General features: G+C 40.9%; 1 protein-coding gene across 9 annotated transcripts in view; it reads left to right on the top strand.

The window, feature by feature from the left end:
• Positions 1 to 20,170, top strand: part of CACNA1C (calcium voltage-gated channel subunit alpha1 C) — a 649,893-nt gene that overhangs the window by 597,065 nt on the left and 32,658 nt on the right. For all 9 annotated transcript variants that reach the window (XM_078075431.1, XM_078075429.1, XM_078075427.1 and 6 more), the window contains 4 exons: positions 7,991 to 8,156; positions 8,728 to 8,855; positions 9,925 to 10,021; positions 11,846 to 11,948. In XM_078075431.1, coding sequence (XP_077931557.1) covers positions 7,991 to 8,156; positions 8,728 to 8,855; positions 9,925 to 10,021; positions 11,846 to 11,948 — 494 coding nt within the window. The remainder of the gene's footprint in view (positions 1 to 7,990; positions 8,157 to 8,727; positions 8,856 to 9,924; positions 10,022 to 11,845; positions 11,949 to 20,170) is intronic.

The following is a 20,170-nucleotide window of genomic DNA, read 5'->3' as shown; positions in this document are numbered from 1 at the left end:
CAAAGCAAAATTGATTCCAAAAGTGTAAGAACCCAGAAAGTTTACTCCTTTGCATAAACCTCTGAAACAACTACACAAGGATGCACTTCTAAAGAATGAAAAATTAATCTAAGAAATTGAATGAACAGAGTAATGATATTAGTAAAGAAACCATAAAGTTTATAGTTATGAGTTATGTGCAAAGAAATCACAAACCTTATATTAAGTCTAAATAATTGTTAAGGGAGGTATTAGTTATTAAATAATTATTGCTAATTTTTAAGTATAATAATTACTTTGTGGTTATGTAAAATGTATTGCTTTATTTTTGAAGTATTTAGGGTTGATATAATGATATTACATGAGGTGTAGGATTTGCTTTAAAATATTCCATCATGGAGATAAAAGATACAGAATAGGTAATATAGTCAGTGGTACTGTAATACTGTTGTATGGTGACAGATGGCGGCTACACTCGTGGTGAGCAGAGCATAATGTATAGACTTGTTGAATCACTATGTTGTACACTTGAAACTAATGTAACATTGTGTGTCAATTCTCAATTTTTTAAAAAAGATTTATTCATTTTAGAGAGAGAGGGAGAGAGAGAGTGCATGTGTGCAAGGGGAGGGGCAGAGGGAGAAGGAGAGAAGCAGACTCCCCGCTGAGGAGGGAGCCCCATGCTAGGCCCCGCACTGGGCTCAGGCTCAGGCTCCATCTCAGGATCCTGAGATCATGACATAAGCTAAAATCAAGAGTTGGATGCTTAACCAACTGAGTCACCCAGGCGCCCCTCCTCTTTCAATTTTTTTAAAAGGTGAGAGTGCAAAAGAATAAAATATAAAATAAAATAAAATAGTAAAGTAAAATAAAATAAAATAAAATACTTCAGCCAAAAGGGGAGAAGGGGATTGTTGGAGAGATAGATGAAACACACACAACAAAATATTAATGGTTGTTAAGATTGGGTGATGGGTCCATGGGGTTTCTTTGTACTTTCTACTTTTGTATATGGTTGAAAACTTTTGTAATTAATTTTTTAATAAAAAATAATAACTGTTAAAGCAAAATGTCCAAAACCTTAATAGCAATTTGGAAGTGAAATCTCTTACACTCTCAACAAGGTAGGAAGAATGAGATGGTAGAAGAATGAGAAACATCAAAGTGTGCTGACATTCTTCTCTTGTTTATGGAGAGGAAAGAGGTACCGTTCAACTTTATACACAGCCAGAGGAAAGTGTGTAAATAAATATGTTAAATATTTGAAGGTCAACCACTAGAGAAACAGAAATGGAATATGTACATTCCAAATCACTAGATGGAAAAAAAAATAGCAAGGGAAAACCTTAGCAATTCTGCAAAAGGAAGGAAAGAAAAAAGAAGGAAGGTGGGGGTAGGGAGGAAAAGAGGGGGAGAGGGAGGAAAAGAAAATTAGAAAATAAAACAAGATGGCAGGAATAAAAAACAAAAATTAATCATTAAAAATTCAATTTCTCTATTAAAAGATGGATACTCTAATGTTGGCTTTAAGAAGTCTGGCTGTAGCCTGTTTATAATAAAGTAAAATAAAGGAATGGGAAAATAAAGGAATGGAAAAAGAATACCAGACAAACTTCCAAAAAAAAAAAAAATAGGTGTAGTAATAACAAATCAGAAGAAATAAAATTCCAGGTGAAAGGCATTAAACAATACAAAGAGGGATATTTGATACTGATAAAAGGTATAATCCACCAAGATTACAAAACAATCATAAAACTGCATGAGCCTAACAATATAGTTTGGAAATATATCAAGGAGACGAAAAGAACGGTAAGGAAAAAATGAACACACACACACAATGGGAGACATGTAAAAAAAAAAAAACGACAGAGCAAAAAGAACAAAATAAAAGAAAGGGTAAAGAAGATCTAAAAATACAACTGACAAATTTAAGTAAATTTGTAATCAATAGCAAAAAAAAAAATTTTTTTTTTTTTAAGATTTTATCTATTTATTCGACAGAGCGCGAGAGTACAAGCAGGGGGGAGCAGTAGAAGGAGAGGGAGAAGCAGGCTTCCTGCTGAGCAGGGAGCCCGACGCGGGGCTCGATCCCAAAACCCTGAGATCATGACCTGAGCCGAGGGCAGACACTTAACCATCTGAGCCACCCAGGCACCCCAAAAATACATTCTTTTTAAGCACCCAGAAACATTCACAAAAATCAGCCAAGATTTAAGTCACAAAGAAGAATTCAAAATTTTAAAACTTCTCTAACTTCAATACAACAAAAATCGGAAATAAACCACAAAATCAGTAGTCCCTCCAAAATCTATCCACTTAAATGTTTTGAGTCACTGTTCTAAATAACTCACAGCTGAAGCTGCATACTTCTTAAAAATGGAAGAGTGAGAGCAGTACATCTTAAATTTATAAAGCACACCAATCAATACCAAAGAAAATTTCAGAGCCAAAATTTATTTTACAAAATCTATAATAACCAAACTAATGAATGGAAGAAGAATAGCAAAATAACCCCAAAGTATGAAAGAATTCACTTATTAAAATAAAAGCAGAAATTAATAAAATATAAAACAAAAATATTTATCAATAAATCCTAAAACTCTTTGAAAAGACCTATAAATAGACAAACTTTCATCAAAACCAATTTTTTTAAAAAGGCACAACATCAGGAATAAGAAAAGTAACGCAATTACAGATGTGGAAGAGATTTTTAGAATGATAAACTATTACGAACAAATTAAAAGTAGATGATTTTATGTAGGAAAATATAAATCACAAAATTGTCTTAAAAAGAATTTTTTTAATTAACCACAGTAGAAATTGAAAAGGTAGTCAAGGTTTTCGTCCTCAAAAAGTTCCAAGATCCAGGGGCACCTGGATGGCACAGTTGGTTAAGTGTCTGACTCTTGGTTTTGGCTCAGGTTGTGATCTCAGTGTCCTGAGGTCCTGGCTCAGCGGGGAGTCTGCTTCTCTCCTTCTCCCTCTGCCCCTCCCCCTACTCCCCCCACGACATTCTCACTCTCTCTCTCTAAAAATAAATAAATCTTAAAAAAAAAAAAGTTCCAAGATCCAGTATTTTTCTTTCAAAATATCAAGGAATAGGTCATTCCTATGTTACATAAACTTTTCAGGAATAGTAAGGGGGTATAAAATCTCCTCAGTCATTCCACTAAGTCATTTTATAAGGCTAAATAAGGCTAATACCTTATGTATTAAGAAAGAAAAAAGCAAGAAGTATAAATATGAAAATGTGTAGACATAACTAACTGTCATTTTTGGCAAACAACAGGTTAATCCAAGTAGAATAAAACAAGCAAAGCAACTCGAAACCCTTATAACAATTCATAGGATCAGTAAAGTGGAAGATTAATAAGGGAAAACAATCACTTTCCTGTACTGGTAATTATTAATTTGGTCAGCCTGCTGTAACAAAATACAAAATGGGTGGCTTAAACAACAGACATTTCCTTCTCACACATCTGGAGACTGAAAGTCTGAGATCAAGGTCCTAGCCAATTCAGTTCCTGGCGTAAGCCCTCTACCTGGCCTGCAGACAGCCACCTTATTGCCGTGTCCTCATATGATGGAGAGAGAGAAAGCTCTAGTCTCTCTTCTTGTTCTTATAAAGACACTAATTTTACCATGGGGGCCCCAGCCTTATGACCTGATCTAAGGCTTATTACCTCCTGAGGCCTCACCTGCAAATTTATTGAGGTTTAGGACTTCAACATATGCATTTGGTGGGGACATATTCAGTCTATAATAGGTAATTAGTAAATATAATAGAAAAGAGCACATGCTATCACCTTTTCTCATCAATATTTTATTGCAAATTTTATCCAATGCAATAAGAAAAATAAGAGTAAGAATTACAGAAGTAACAAAATTAAATGCCAAAAAAAAAAAAAGATTGCCAAACTCAACAACAACAACAACAACAACAAAAACACAATTTTAAAATGGGCAAAAGAGGGGCGCCTGGGGTGGCTCAGTCAGTTAAGCGTCTAACTCTTGGCTCAGGTCATGATCTCAGAGTCGTGGGATCAAGCCTCGTCAGGCTCCTTGCTCAACAGGGAGTCTGCTTGGGATTCTCTCTCTCCCTCTCCCTTTGCCCCTCCCCTCTACTCTCTTTCTCTAAAATAAATAAATAAATAAATCTTTTTTTTTTTAATGGGCAAATGACTTGAATAGACATTTCTCCAAAGAAGATATATGAATGGCCAATGAGCACATTAAAAGATGCTTAACATCACTAATAATAGGGAAATGTAAATCAAAACCACAGTGAGCTACTACCTCATATTCATTAGGATGGCTACTATCAAAAAACAAAACAAAACAGAAAACAACAAGTGTTGGCAAGAATGTGGAGCAATTGGAACCCTTATGCCTTGTTGTGGGATATAAAAAGGCACAGCCATTGTGGAAAACTGTATGATGGTTCCTCAAAAAATTAAAAATGAAATTACCATATGATCCATCAATTCTACTTCTGGGTATATATCCCAACCAACTGAAAGCAGGATCTAGAAGAAATATTTGTACACCCATGTTCATAGCAGCATTATTCACAATGAGTAAAATGTGGAAGCAACCCAAGTGCCCATTGACAGGTGAATAGATAAGCAGAATGTGGTGTATACATACAATGAAATATTATTCAGCCTTGAAAAAGGAAGGAATTCTGCAATATGCTACAACAGGGTTGAACCTCGAGGACAGTATGCTAAGTGAAATAAGCCAGTCATAAAAAGACAAATACTGTGTGATTCCACTTACATGAGTCAAAACTGTAAACACAGAAAGTAGAATGGTGGTTGCCAGGGTCTTGGGGAGAGGAGAATGGAGACTTATTAATAGTCACAGAGTTTCAGTTTTACAAGATGAAAAGAATTATGGGGATGGATGGTGGTGATGGCTGCACAATGTGAATATACTTAATATCACTAAACTAAACACTTAAAAATGGTTAAGATGGTAAATTTTATGTTATATGTATTTTACTACAAAAAAGGAAAATAAATAAAACCTCTTTTAAAAATTAATTACGCATGTAAACTATACAAGAGAAACTGCAGAACTAAGAGAATTCAGCAAATCTTCTATAGATAAAGTCAACTATAGTCCCTCTACATCACTTGCAAACAGGAAATATAACTTCCTAAATGCACTGCTTATAAAAGCAACATTTTGTTTATTTATTTTAAATAAGATACCTAGAAATAATCTAACAAAAGATATACATGGGGGAATTATAAAAATTTCTTAAAAACATTAAATAAGGCCTAAATAAATGGAGAGATGTGCCACATCGATGGCTGGGAGACTTAATGTCCCAAAAATACCAAATTCTCCAAGTTAATCTATGCAATTCCAATAAGACTCTCAGTGAGATTATTCATGGAACTTGATGAGCTGATTCTAATGGGTCTGTGTAAGAAAAAAGGAAAATGAATAACTAAGACAACTTTGAAGAACAACAAGCTGGAAGGACTCACTGTTTATAAGAGAGCAAGACTTAATATAAAGCTTCGTGATTAAGACAATGTGGTCCATTGGTACCAACAGACAAATAAACCTACAGAATAGAATGAAAAGGCTAGCACGAGACCCACACATCTATGGAAATATAATTTATGTCAGAAGGGATAGCTCAAATCAGTAGGTAAAGATGAACTACTCAGTAAATTGTATTAAGAAAATTGGTTATCTACACAGGAAAAGATAAAGCATATTTCTACCTTATATCAAGCACAAAAATAAATTCCAGATTAATGGGTTATTACATAAAATAAAATTTTAGGATTTTTAGAATATATAGGAGACTGTCTTTATGACCTAGAATAAGGAAGGATTTCTTCAAACAAGACGGCAAAATGCACAGTGAAATTTAAATTTTAGATTCATCAGGGGTGCCTGGGTGGCTCAGTCAGTCAGTTAAGTGTCCAACTCTTGATTTCAGCTCAGGTCATGAACTCAGGGTCATGGGATCAAGCTTCCTGTCTGGCTCCGCACTCAGTGGGGAGTCTGCTTGAGATTCTCTCCCTCTCCCTCTGCCCCTCCCCAAGCTCACTCTATCTCTATCTCTCTCTCTCTCAAATATATAAATAAATCTTAAAAAAATAAAATAAAATTGGGGTGCCTGGGTGGCTCAGTCGTTAAGCATCTGCCTTCGGCTCAGGTCATGATCCCAGGGTCCTGGGATCGAGCCCTGCATCAGGCTCCCTGTGGTCAGCGGGAAGTCTGCTTCTCCCTCACCCACTCCCCCTGCTTGTGTTCCCTCTCTCGCTGTCTCTCTCTCTGTCAAATAAATAAATAAAATCTAAAAAAATAAATAAATAAAATAAAATAAAATTTAGATTCATTAAAATAAATAGGCTTCACCATAAATAAGGCTGTAGACAAGCCACAGACTTGAAGAAGGTACTTACTATGCATGTAACTGACAAAGGATTAATGGAAAGAATATATAAAAACAAACCACAAATGAACAAGAAGACAAATAACCGAGGAGACAAACAGACTAAAATATGAACATGTAGTTCAACAGAAGATGAAATAAAAATTCTTAACCCATTAATCATTTAAACCCAAATTAAGACAGCAATGAAATATCATTTCACACCCATCATGTGAGCAAAATTTTTTAAAATTCACTAAGACAAAGAGTTGACAAGTCTAGGGGGCGCCTGGGTGGCTCAGATGGTTGAGCATCTGCCTTCGGCTCAGGTCATGATCTCCAGGTCCTGGGATCGAGCCCCACATTGGGCTCCCTGCTCAGCGGGAAGTCTGCTTCTCCCTCTGCCTCTGCCTCTCCCCCTGCTTGTGCTCTCTCTGTCTCTCTTTCTCTCAAATGAATAAATAAAATCTTAAAAAAAAAAAAAAAGAGTTGACAAGTCTAAACTCATAGAATCAGAGAGTAGAAAAGGAGTTGCCAAGAGCTGGATGGGGTGGGGATAGGAAGAAGTTAGTAGAAGGCACATACTTTCAGCTATAAGATAAAGAAGGTCTGAAGATCTAAGTGTAACATGGTGATGATAGTTGATAACACTGTATTAGATACTTGAAATTTGCTAAGATCTGAAATGTGCTCATCAAAAAAAAAGAGATAAATATGTGAAGTGATGAGTGTGTTAATTAACTAGGTGGGAGGAGTCCTTGCACAATGTAGCACTGAATCAAATCGTCATGACAGACACTTTAAATATCTTACAATTTTATTTGCCAATTATACCTCAGTAAAACCGAAAAAAAGTTGACAGGTCTGCAAAGCAATGGCATTTGTCCCGCACTGATGACAGGAACATAAATTGCACAAACCCTTGGAGAACCAGCAAAACTAGTGAAAGTGAAGACATACCTACTTCACCTGGCAATTCCACTTTCTAAGCAGATATCCAAGGCATGGACCTGCATGCTGATTGCAGGGTTCTTTGTAATAGCAAAAAAGAAAGGAGAAACTTTTAACAGGACAGCAGGTTTTTAAAAATGGTATATACAGGGCACCTGGGTGGCTCAGTCGGTGAAGCGTCTGCCTTCGGCTCAGGTCATGATCCCAGGGTCCTGGGATGGAGCCCCACATCGGGCTCCCTGCTTAGCGGGGAGTCTGCTTCTCCCTCTGCCTCTGCTCATGCTCTCACTTTCTCTCAAATAAATAAATAAAATCTTTTTTTAAAAATTGGTATATACATAGAATATACTGCTATATGGCAGTTAAGATGAATGAACTAGAGCCTAATGGATAAATCTCCAAAACTTAACATGAATGGCAAAAAGAGGGACTTTTCAGAAGAGGTGGTTTGTGACCATTTATGGAGTTTTAAAACATTCAAAACAATGCTATGTATCTTCATATTTAGTAAATGTATCAGAGCATTCAGGGAATGATAAACACCAAATTCAATTTAGTAGTTCCCTCTGGGGAAGGAGGATGGGGCAAGGGGTGAGGGAAAGATCCAGAGATATGAGATGGGCCCCACAGGTGGTGGACTCTCTCACTGCTCTCCCCTAGGTGTGCCACAGGGGAGGCATGGCAGGACATCATGCTGGCCTGCATGCCAGGGAAGAAGTGTGCCCCTGAGTCGGAGCCCAGCAACAGCACAGAAGGCGAAATGCCCTGTGGCAGCAGCTTCGCGGTCTTCTACTTCATCAGCTTCTACATGCTCTGTGCCTTCCTGGTAAGCCGAGGTGGGACTGAACAGCCACAGGTTGTGAGTGTGCAGTTCAAGGCAGCCCAGGCCTTCTATCTATCTCTGCAGCTTGCAGTCAGAGGAACCAGCTTGGAAAGACTCAGTTAGTAGCAATTTCCAACCACTAGACAAGGGCACAAAACCCTGGGCAAGAGCGAGCCCAACCAGCACTTTTCTCGTCTCTTCTTGGCTCTTGTCATGGTGGCATTGTCCCGGGGACAGGAGAGATGTGTGTGGAGGCCTAGAGGCAACCGATATGTTTTGGACACTTTGATGAGGAGTGTGGGGAAGGATGGTGGGGAAAGCTGCCCTCTGTCCTTGACAGCCCTACCCAGCAGTTTGGTATGAGGGAAGATGTCCAGTCCACATGTGGGGTTCATCCCACACCACTCTGAGGGGACCTGTGTCAGGTTCATGCCCAAGAGACCCAAGTTCCAGGGGCTGATGTTTTAAATGGTGAATATAGCTGGTCTTTAGAAATGTGGGCTTCTGCCACGTATGGCACTGGCTGGCAAAGTGAATTCAAGTAGCAAGAAACTCATATCTCTGTTCTCTGCAGATCATCAACCTCTTTGTAGCCGTCATCATGGACAACTTTGACTACCTGACAAGGGACTGGTCAATTCTTGGTCCCCATCATCTGGATGAATTTAAAAGAATCTGGGCAGAGTATGATCCTGAAGCCAAGTAAGTTCCCAGAGGGAAACACTGATTCTCAAAGCCCAGAGGACACTATGTGACCGTACCTATAGAAGAGGTTCAACACAGGTTAGCATTGGGTAGATCAGTTAGAAACACTCACCTGCACCAGACCCCAGGGTCAAGGGTCAAGGGCCAGTAATAGGAGGCCAAGCATCTTTGGCTAAGTCAAGAGCATATCTATTTTCAGTTGGGCAGAAAGACTGGAGATCCTAGTGTCAGGAATAACTAGTAAGTATTTAAGTTAAAATGTTTAGAGTCAAGCAGATCTCACCTCTATTCTCGCCTCGGGTTCAAGGATACCCTCATTGGTCAATCACATTTGGTTGACAATAAATGCCTTTTGGTCAGATGGTTAGATTGCAGCAGCAAGTATATGTGAAAATCTCATTGCACTACCCCAAGTCCCTTCCACCTTGAACATAGCACTGGTGGAAAATTGTTCATTAAAATCTAAACATGTGGGGTGCCTGAGTGGGTCAGTTGTTAAGCCTTCGGCTCAGGTCATGATCCCAGGGTCCTGGGATCGAGCCCCGCATCGGGCTCCCTGCTCAGCAGGAAGGCTGCTTCTCCCTCCCCCACTCCCCCTGCTTGTGTTCCCTCTCTCGCTGTCTCTGTCTGTCAAATAAATAAATAAAACTTTAAAAAAATAAAATAAAATCTGGGCGCCTGGGTGGCTCAGTTGGTTAAGCGACTGCCTTCGGCTCAGGTCATGATCCTGGAGTCCCTGGATCGAGTCCCGCATCGGGCTCACTGCTTGGCAGGGAGTCTGCTTCGTCCTCTGACCCTATCCCCTCTCATGTGTTCTCTCTCTCTCTCATTCTCTCTCTCTCAAATAAATAAATAAAATCTTTAAAAAAAAAAATAAATAAATAAAATAAAATAAAATCTAAACATGTATATATTGGTTTGGAGTTTTACCATGCAATTCTGCAACTTTGCACTGAGTTTGCCCAATAGGGCGACAGCTATGGAGAGCCTGGTACATGAGTCCTGGGCTGCAGGCTGAGACCATGGCCCTCTGACTGATCTTTCCCTCCTCTCCTTCCTCTTTTAGGGGTCGTATCAAACACCTAGATGTGGTGACCCTACTCCGGCGGATTCAGCCCCCACTGGGTTTTGGGAAGTTGTGCCCTCACCGCGTGGCTTGCAAAGTAAGAGACCTGGGTTCATAGGGGAAAAAGAAAATATGGGAGGGAAGAAGCTTATTTGTCTTGTGACCTTGGTCAGGCCATTGATCCTTTAAGGGAGTGAAGATATTTTATGTGCTAAAGAAATGAGACTGAGCCAGATTATATTTTAAGGTTCCTTCCAACCATAAGTCCTCAGACTCCATAAAGGAAAGCTGAAGTGAATGCCTCATGATGCCCAGTCCCATCAGGCTGTACCATCTAGGCATCCTGGAAGACTTCCAGCCAAGGACGGATGGATTAGGGGTTTCCTTCCTGGGATCAGAGGGCTATTAAAGAGTCCATGCATCAGCTTCAGGGACCTGTAAAGCTCTAAAATTATGTACAAAATAACTGAAATACAAATTGTACCAGGGAGAGGATCCATCATGTTCATCAGATTTCTAAGTGAGTCCATGACCCTATAAAAGTTAAAGACAAGATAGGCTCTTTAGACCCAACTCCTGCTCATGTAGCCCTCGCATGATCCTGAGAGTGAGCACCCCTTAAACTGTGTGCCCAGGCACCTCCCTTACCTCACTGTAATCCCAACCAGATAGCCCTAAGGTAGCTGAAGAGTATTGTTTCTACCCTATCCCCTCTTCATTTAATTCCCATTTCCACCATTCTGTACTCCCTGTTGGAATAACAATGAGCCAAAAGGGGTTGGGGGAAATGAGGTAAAAGAGCTGTATAGAAGAAGCACAAATAGAAAAATTCAACTCCGGATAATCCACTCATGGGAAATGGAGAATTGAATTGTACTCTGTTTCATTCAGTGTTTTCTCACTTAAATCTCCAGTTTGTTCCCAAAAAAAAGATTTTAGAAGATTTCCAAGGTTACATAAGATATGAGGGGAAAAAAGCACAAATTAAATGTGAAGTCAAAGCACAATGGACAAAAGAGCAGGGACAAGTGTGGCCTGCATGAGGTGATAGAGCATCCATCATGGCCTCCAGATGGGCCTGGACAGGCTACCGATTGGGTGTTTAGCTTCCCAGTGACTGCTCCACAATTCACACTGTCCATGAGAGTCAAGAAGATCCAGTCACTCAGGAAAATTATAACTCTGCTTGACACTATGATTAATAAGAGGACACCATGTGATCTAACAAATAACTTCTTTGACCACATCTTGAGAGCAGATGCCAGAATGACTTTCATGGTGCTCTTTCTCATAATTACTCTGGTGTGTGCTGAAGGCCCCACACCAGGGCACAATGCAATGGCAGCAATTTGGGGTGGTGAGAAAGGAGGGAAAAGGGCAATTCAATCTTATCCAGTCAACAAGCTTTTGACCCAGCTTGATGCAGAGGTATGTTTTTCAATATACAGAAAAGAAGATACACTGCACCTCCTTCATGCAAACCTACCATTACTGTCTCTCTTATCAGGGCTTTGGATGAATGTTGGCTGGCAGGTGGGCTCCTGGCAAGTGCCTGGCATGCAGCTGTTCTGCATGGTTGCCAGTAGAGAGCACACCCATATGCCTCAGTAGACATTTGAGCTGAGGAGGGGGTTGGGTGGGCTTAACATCCTTTTGTGAAAGCAAGGGTCTAATAAGGACAAACTCCATTCCTCCCTCACTCTGTGTGGAAGGGTGAGAGTACTTATGGCAGAGCTGAAATTCTCCCCAGAAGAGGTTTTGAATACATTTTAGTGACCCATGCCTCAAACCCCTACCTGCTCCTGACATATGCACACAAGTTTGAAGGCTCCCTCCCAAAATTCTCCTGCCATGGTGGTTCTGTAGGTCCTTTGAGAACTGTTTGCTATAATCACCAGCTTTGCCTCCTCTTCCCCTCCAGCGCCTGGTCTCCATGAACATGCCTCTGAACAGTGATGGGACAGTCATGTTCAATGCCACCCTGTTTGCCCTGGTCCGGACAGCCCTGCGAATTAAAACAGAAGGTAAATGTCATCTGAGGGCTACTGGGAGAGCCACTCAGAAGATCTAGCTGACTACCCAAACAGCTTGCAAAATGCTCCCAGGATCTTCCCATTCTACGTAGTATCAGAGCAGTGGTTCAGTGATAACCTTCACATCCAGGGATGTTGAAGAGGCCCAGCCCACTCTTGTTTCCTTTGCTCCTTCAATGGCCTTTGGTCTGGGTGATATCTTGAAGTCATAGCTTATAGTTCAAAAAGCAGAAGGTGATTAGTGTTACCTAAAGCAGGGCTAAGCCCCATCTAAATGGAATTTTACTAACTGTGTGGATCTCTCAAATGCTTAACTTTCTTTTTAAATTAGAACTGTCAGAAAGGGGTCATATTGGCAAATGGTGACTATGGTCAAAGTCATCCCATACATCCAGGCTGTGCCTGGATCAAGGTGCTCAGCCAGCCAACAGGTATGGGCTAAGATCTCACCTGTGCTCTACTGGTTGGGCCTTGCTCCCTCAGGACTGTGTTCAGCTGAAGAGATGCCTTCTGGTTTGCACAAAGGTACCCTATGGGCTAGCAGCAGCCTTGGCTGAGATAACCTGCTGTCCTTATAACTGATAAGTATTTCTGAGCCATTCTGTTGAAAAAGCTATATAGAATATACCTAAGAAGGTGTGATTGCTCTCCAAGAGCTTCTAGCTTATTATAGTGTTTTACAGAGTGTGGTCAAAAGACCACCTGCCTCAGATTCAGCTGTTGAAGTTTGTTTAAAATGTGATAAGTCATTTGTTCTCTCTCTACTTCAGCTCCTTCATTTGTAAAATAAGAAAGATAATGACGTGTGGAAATTCAGTTCAGTGAATAATCCAGCAGAGAAGTGCTTTTTCTCAGTTAAATCCTTCCAGAAAATAATGGAAACATCTAAAATGAAGGAAAATAAGAACCAGGCCAGCAAGACACATGTTAAAATAATGAGCTAATCTTTAAAAAATTAAAAATAGTTCAAGTTATGCTGCTGAACTAAAGAGAAACAAGGCTAAGGGGGGCGGTCCAAGATGCTGGCATAGGAAGACCCTGAACTCATCTCCTCCCAAGGACACACCAAATCTACACCCACATATGGAGCTATTCATCTGGAAGAACTGAGTGCTGATTGAACAACTTCTATACAACAAAAGTTAGAGGGACCACACAGAGAATGGCAGGAAAGATGAAGACATGGTAACCATGGGAAACCCTCCCCACCAAACCAATGTGAAAACCTGCGGTGAGGAAAGATAGTACTGGGGGCCCTATACCCAAACTCACCCACCCTGGGACACAGGAAAAACAGTGGCTTAAAGGGCAACAAGACTATAAGTGAAGGAAATCCATTTATGTCCACTAAATGGCAGGGAAGGGGAACTACTGGAACTCTCTCCAGGTTGGAGGTACCAACAACACCATTGTTTACATTCCCCTCCACCTTGCTAGTGCAGATGGGAGCAGGGACCAGGTGCTCTAGCTGGCCTGTTAGGTTTACTCCAGTGAGCCCTAGGCCCTTAGCCCACACCAGCTCTCCCCAAGGTAACCCCCCACCCATGCCTGCCCCCGTTCCAACCACCTTACCAAGTTGACCTCCAGTCTCAGTGTACCCCAGGATACCCCCAGCCAGTGCCTGCTCCAGCTCTAGCCATTCCATCAGGGTAGTCCAGGCATAGTGTGCCCCTGGATTCCCCCAGGCCATGTTGGCTTCAGCTCTGCCCAGCCAGCCAAAGCTTCCAGGCACACAGTGTACACAGGGGACATTCCTACACAAGGCTACTCCTTAAGACTGAGAGTGGTGGCAATTCCACCTAATTTGTAGAGACTAACACTGAAAGTCAAACAAAATGAGGAGACAGAAGAGTATGTTCTAAATGAAAGAACAAGATAAAACCCCAGGAGGAAAAACCCTGATGAAATGGAGATACGCAACTTATCAGACAAAGTAGAGTAAAGTAATGGCCATAAAAATGCTCACCAAACTCAAGAGAAGAATGGAGGAACACAGTAAGAACTTCAACAAAGAGTTAGAAAATATAAGAAAGTACCAAAGAGGAGTCACAGAGCTGAAGAATACGATAATTGAATTGAAAAATACACTAGGAATCAACAGCAGATTTGATGATACAGAAGAATGGATCGGCAATCTAGAAGACAGAACAGTGGAAATCACCCAGTCAGAACAGCAAAAAGAAAAAAGAATTTTTAAAAATGAGAATAGTTTTAACTTCCCTAATCTGGGGAAGGAAACAGGCATTCAAGTCCAGGAGGCAGAGAACCCCCCCCTCAAAATCAATAAAAATAGGTCAACACCTCAACATATAATAGTGAAGCTTGCAAATTTCAGAGATAAAGAGAAAATCCTGGAAGCAGCTCGGGACAAAACATTCTTAACCTACGAGGGTAGAAACAAGGCTAGCAGCAGACCTCTCCACAGAGACCTGGCAGGCCAGAATGGACTGGCATGATATATTCATTGTGCTAAGTGGGAAAATATGCAGCCAAGAATAGCTGTCATTCAGAATAGAAAGAGAGATAAAGAGTGTCCAGGACAAACAAAAGCTAAAGGAATTTGTGAACACCAAACCAGCCCTGCAAGAAATGTTAAAGGGGATCCATTGAATGAAGAGAGAACCCAAAAGTAACAAAGACCAGAAAGGAACAATCTACAGAAACAATGACTTTATAGGTAATACAATGGCACTAACTTCAGATCTTTCAATAATTACTCTGAATGTAAATGGACTAAATGGAGATATCGGAGGATAAACGGCAGCGGGAGGGTGCCTGGACATGGGGATCCTACACCGCCGGTGAGTGACAGCCTCCCGCGCTGCGGATGGGGCACAGACTCGCAGACTGGTAGCGTCGGGAAAGGACTTTAGGGCAGCCCCCAGGGTGGAAAACCAGAGCGGCGGGGTCGCGCACACGCGAACTGCAGCCCACCAGACAGAAACCCGGAGCAGCGGAGTCGCGCGTGCACAAACTGGAAGCAGTTGGCGGTTTTAGAAGCACAAAGGGCAGAGACGTGCCCCGACCTGGAGGCAGGACTGGGAGCGCTGCGGAGGGGCGCACAACCCAGGACACTGCAGTTTATAGCAGCACGGACAGAAATAGAGACACTGTGGCCTGGAGAGCTCACTGAAGAACAGACTGTGGTCTCTCTGCTCTGAGGCAGAGGGTTGGAAATGGTCTCTTCTGCTCTGACTCGCGGAAGAGACGCGGAAAGCCATCAGGGAGAGGCGCCAGAGAACAAAAGCCCCAAAGACTGATTCCCACTGAGCCCATCCCCCACCACAGGGGCGCAGGGCAACTCCGCCCAAACAGGGTTGCCTGAGTAACAGCGCGGCAGGCCCCTCCCGCAAAAGACAGGCTGGGAAAACAAGAGGCCAGCAACCCTAAGGTCCCAAGAAAACAGGTGCATCTTGCTTGGGTTCTGGTCAATAATTTGGACTCTATACATTCCCTCAAACACCCATCAACAGAATGACTAGGAGGAGGAGCCCCCAAAACAGAAAAGACTCAGAGATTATGACTTATGCTGCAGATTTACAAATGGATACAGATATAACCAAGATGTCGGAGATGGAATTCAGGCTAGCAATTGTGAAGACAATGGCTAGAATGGAGAAATCAATTAATGGCAACATAGAGTCTCTAAGGGCAGAAATAAAAGGTGAATTGGCAGAACTTAAACATGCTATCAATGAGATCCAATCCAATCTAGATAATCTAACAGCTAGGGTAACTGAGACAGAAGAGAGAATAAGCGACCTGGAAGACAATATAATAGATAAAAAGGGAAAAGAGGAGGCCAGGGAAAAACAACTCAGAATCCATGAAAATAGAATCAGAGAAATAAGTGACACCATGAGGCATTCCAATGTCAGAATAATTGGAATCCCGGAGGGAGTGGAGAGAGAGAGAGGACTAGAAGATGTATTTGAGCAAATCGTAGCTGAGAACTTCCCTAATCTGGAGAATGAAACAAACATTCGAGTCCTAGAGGCAGAGAGGACCCCTCCTAAGATCAAGGAAAACAGGCCAACACCCCGGCATGTAATAGTAAAACTTGCAAATCTTAGAACCAAGGAAACCATCTTAAGGGCAGTTAGGGGGAAGAGAGTCCTTACGTACAGAGGGAGGAACATCAGAATAACATCAGACCTATCCACAGAGACCTGGCAAGCCAGAAAGGCCTGCCAAGACATATTCAGGGTACTAAATGAGAAGAACATGCAGCCAATAATACTTTATTCGGCAAGGCTTTCATTTAGAATGGATGGAGAGATGCAGAGCTTCCACGACCGGCAGAAGCTGAAAGAATATGTGACCACTAAGCCGGCCCTGCAAGAAATATTAAGGGGGGTTCTATAAAAGGAGAAAGACCCCAAGAGTGATCTACAACAGAAATTTACAGGGACAATCTATAAAAACAACGTCTTCACAGGCAACATGATGACAATTAATTCGTATCTTTCAATAATCACTCTCAATGTGAATGGCCTAAACGCTCCCATAAAACGGCACAGGGTTGCAGATTGGATAAAAAGACAGGACCCATCCATATGCTGTCTACAAGAGACTCATTTGGAACCTAAAGATACATCCAGACTGAAAGTGAAGGGATGGAGATCCATCTTCCATGCCAGAGGACCTCAAAAGAAAGCTGGGGTAGCAATTCTTATATCAGACAAATTAGATTGTAAACTAAAGTCTGTAATAAGAGACACAGAAGGACACTCTATCATTCTTAAAGGGTCTATCCAACAAGAAGATCTAACAATTGTAAATATCTATGCCCCCAACATGGGAGCAGCCATCTACATAAGCCAACTGTTAACCAAAATAAAGAGTCATATTGATAACAATACGTTAATTGTAGGAGACCTCAATACTCCACTCTCAGCAATGGACAGATCATCTAAGCAGAAAATCAACAAGGAAACAAGAGCTCTGAATGATACATTGGACCAGATGGACCTCATAGATATTTACAGAACATTCCACCCTAAAACAACAGAATACTCATTCTTCTCGAGCGCACATGGAACTTTCTCCAGAATAGACCATATACTGGGTCACAAATCAGGTCTCAACCGATACCAAAAGATTGAGATTATTCCCTGCATATTCTCAGACCACAATGCTCTAAAACTGGAACTCAATCACAAGAAAAAATTTGGCAGAAATTCAAACACTTGGAAGCTAAAGACCACTCTGCTCAAGAATGTTTGGATCAACCAGGAAATCAAAGAAGAACTTAAACAATTCATGGAAATCAATGAGAACGAAAACACATCGGTCCAAAACTTATGGGATACTGCAAAGGCGGTCCTAGGGGGAAATGCAGAGCCATCCAAGCCTCACTCAAAAAAAAAAAAAAATGCCGAATTCACCAACTAACTCTACACCTTAAAGAACTAGAGAAAAAGCAACAAACGATGCCTAAGCCACGCATTAGAAGAGAAATAGTTAAAATTAGAGCAGAGATCAATGAATTAGAAACCAGAAACACAGTAGATCAGATCAATGAAACTAGAAGTTGGTTCTTTGAAAGAATTAATAAGATCGATAAACCACTGGCCAGACTTATCCAAAAGAAAAGAGAAAGGACCCAAATTAATAAAATTATGAATGAAAGGGGAGAGATCACGACTAACACCAAGGAAATAGAAACAATTATTAGAAATTATTATCAACAACTATATGCCAATAAACTGAGCAATCTGGGTGAAATGGAGGCCTTCCTGGAAACCTATAAGCTGCCAAGACTGAAACAGGAAGAAATTGACAACCTGAATAAGCCAATAACCAGTAACGAGATTGAAGCAGTGATCAAAAACCTCCCAAAAAACAAGAGTCCAGGGCCTGATGGATTCCCTGGGGAATTCTACCAAACATTCAAAGAAGAAATAATACCTATTCTACTGAAGCTGTTTCAAAAAATAGAAACAGAAGGAAAACTTCCAAACTCACTCTATGAGGCCAGCATTACCTTAATCCCCAAACCAGGCAAAGACCCCATCAAAAAGGAGAATTTCAGACCGATATCCCTGATGAATATGGATTCTAAAATCCTCAACAAAATCCTAGCTAATAGGATCCAACAATACATTAAAAGGATCATCCACCACGACCAAGTGGGATTTATCCCCGGGATGCAAGGGTGGTTCAACATTCGCAAATCAATCAATGTGATAGAACACATTAATAAGAGGAGGGAGAAGAACCATATGGTCCTCTCAATTGATGCAGAAAAAGCATTTGACAAAATACAACATCCTTTCCTGATTAAAACTCTTCAGAGTATAGGGATAGAGGGAACATTCCTCAAGCTCATAAAATCCATCTATGAAAAACCCACAGCGAATATCATCCTCAATGGGGAAAAGCTGAGAGCCTTTCCCTTAAGATCAGGAACACGTCAAGGGTGCCCACTCTCACCACTGTTGTTCAACATAGTACTAGAAGTCCTAGCAACAGCAATCAGACAACAAAAAGAAATAAAAGGTATTCAAATTGGCAAAGAAGAAGTCAAACTCTCTCTTTTCGCAGACAACATGATACTTTATGTGGAAAACCCAAAAGACTCCACCCCCAAATTACTAGAACTCATCCAGCAATTCAGTAATGTGGCAGGATACAAAATCAATGCACAGAAATCAGTTGCTTTCTTATACACTAACAACGCAACTGTAGAAAGAGAAATTAGAGAAACGATTCCATTTACAATAGCACCAAAAACCATAAGATACTTTGGAATAAACCTAACCAAAGAGGTAAAGGATCGATACTCTAGGAACTACAAAACACTCATGAAAGAAATTGAAGAAGACACAAAAAGATTGAAAAACATTCCATGCTCATGGATCGGAAGAATAAACATTGTTAAAATGTCTATGCTACCCAGAGCAATCTATACCTTCAATGCCATCCCGATCAAAATTCCAATGACATTTTTCAAAATGCTGGAACAAACAATCCTAAAATTTGTATGGAATCAGAAAAGATCCCGAATCGCCAAGGAGATGTTGAAAAAGAAAAACAAAGCTGGCGGCATCACATTGCCCAATTTCAAGCTATATTACAAAGCTGTGATCACCAAGACAGCATGGTACTGGCACAAAAACAGACATATAGACCAATGGAACAGAATAGAGAACCCAGATATGGACCCTCAACTCTATGGTCAAATAATCTTTGACAAAGCAGGAAAAAACATGCAATGGAAAAAAGACAGTCTCTTCAATAAATGGTGCTGGGAAAATTGGAGAGCCACATGCAGAAGAATGAAACTCGACCATTCTCTAACACCATTCACAAAGATAAACTCAAAGTGGATGAAAGACCTCAATGTGAGACAGGAATCCATCAAAATCCTAGAGGAGAACATAGGCAGTAACCTCTTTGACATTGGCCACAGCAACTTCTTTCAAGATACATCTCCGAAAGCTAGTGAAACAAAAGCAAAAATGAACTTTTGGGACTTCATCAAGATAAAAAGCTTCTGCACAGCAAAGGAAACAGTCAACAAAACAAAGAGGCAACCCACAGAATGGGAAAAGATATTTGCAAATGACACTACAGATAAAGGGCTGGTATCCAAGATCTATAAAGAACTTCTCAAACTCAACACCCAAAAAACAAATAAGTCAAAAAGTGGGCAGAAGAGATGAACAGACACTTCTCTGAAGAAGACATACAAATGGCTAACAGACACATGAAAAAATGTTCATCATCATTAGCCATCAGGGAAATCCAAATCAAAACCACACTGAGATACCACCTTACACCAGTTAGAATGGCAAAAATGGACAGGGAAAGAAACAACAAATGTTGGAGAGGTTGTGGAGAAAGGGGAACCCTCTTACACTGTTGGTGGGAATGCAAGTTGGTACAGCCACTTTGGAAAACAGTGTGGAGGTTCCTCAAAAATTTAAAAATAGAGCTACCCTATGACCCAGCAATTGCACTCCTGGGTATTTACACCAAAGACACAGATGTAGTGAAAAGAAGGGCCATATGCATCCCAATGTTCATAGCAGCAATGTCCGCAATAGCCAAACTGTGGAAAGAGCCGAGATGCCCTTCAACAGATGAATGGATAAAGAAGATGTCGTCCATATATACAATGGAATATTACTCAGCCATCAGAAAAGATGAATACCCAACTTTTACACCAACATGGATGGGACTGGAGGAGATTATGCTAAGTGAAATAA

This window comes from Halichoerus grypus, chromosome 6 (assembly GCF_964656455.1).
Source record: "Halichoerus grypus chromosome 6, mHalGry1.hap1.1, whole genome shotgun sequence".
In the NCBI taxonomy this organism is placed as follows: Eukaryota; Metazoa; Chordata; class Mammalia; order Carnivora; family Phocidae; genus Halichoerus; species Halichoerus grypus.
The sequence above is the reverse complement of the archived record's forward strand: the minus strand, read 5'-3'. Positions and strand labels throughout refer to the sequence as shown.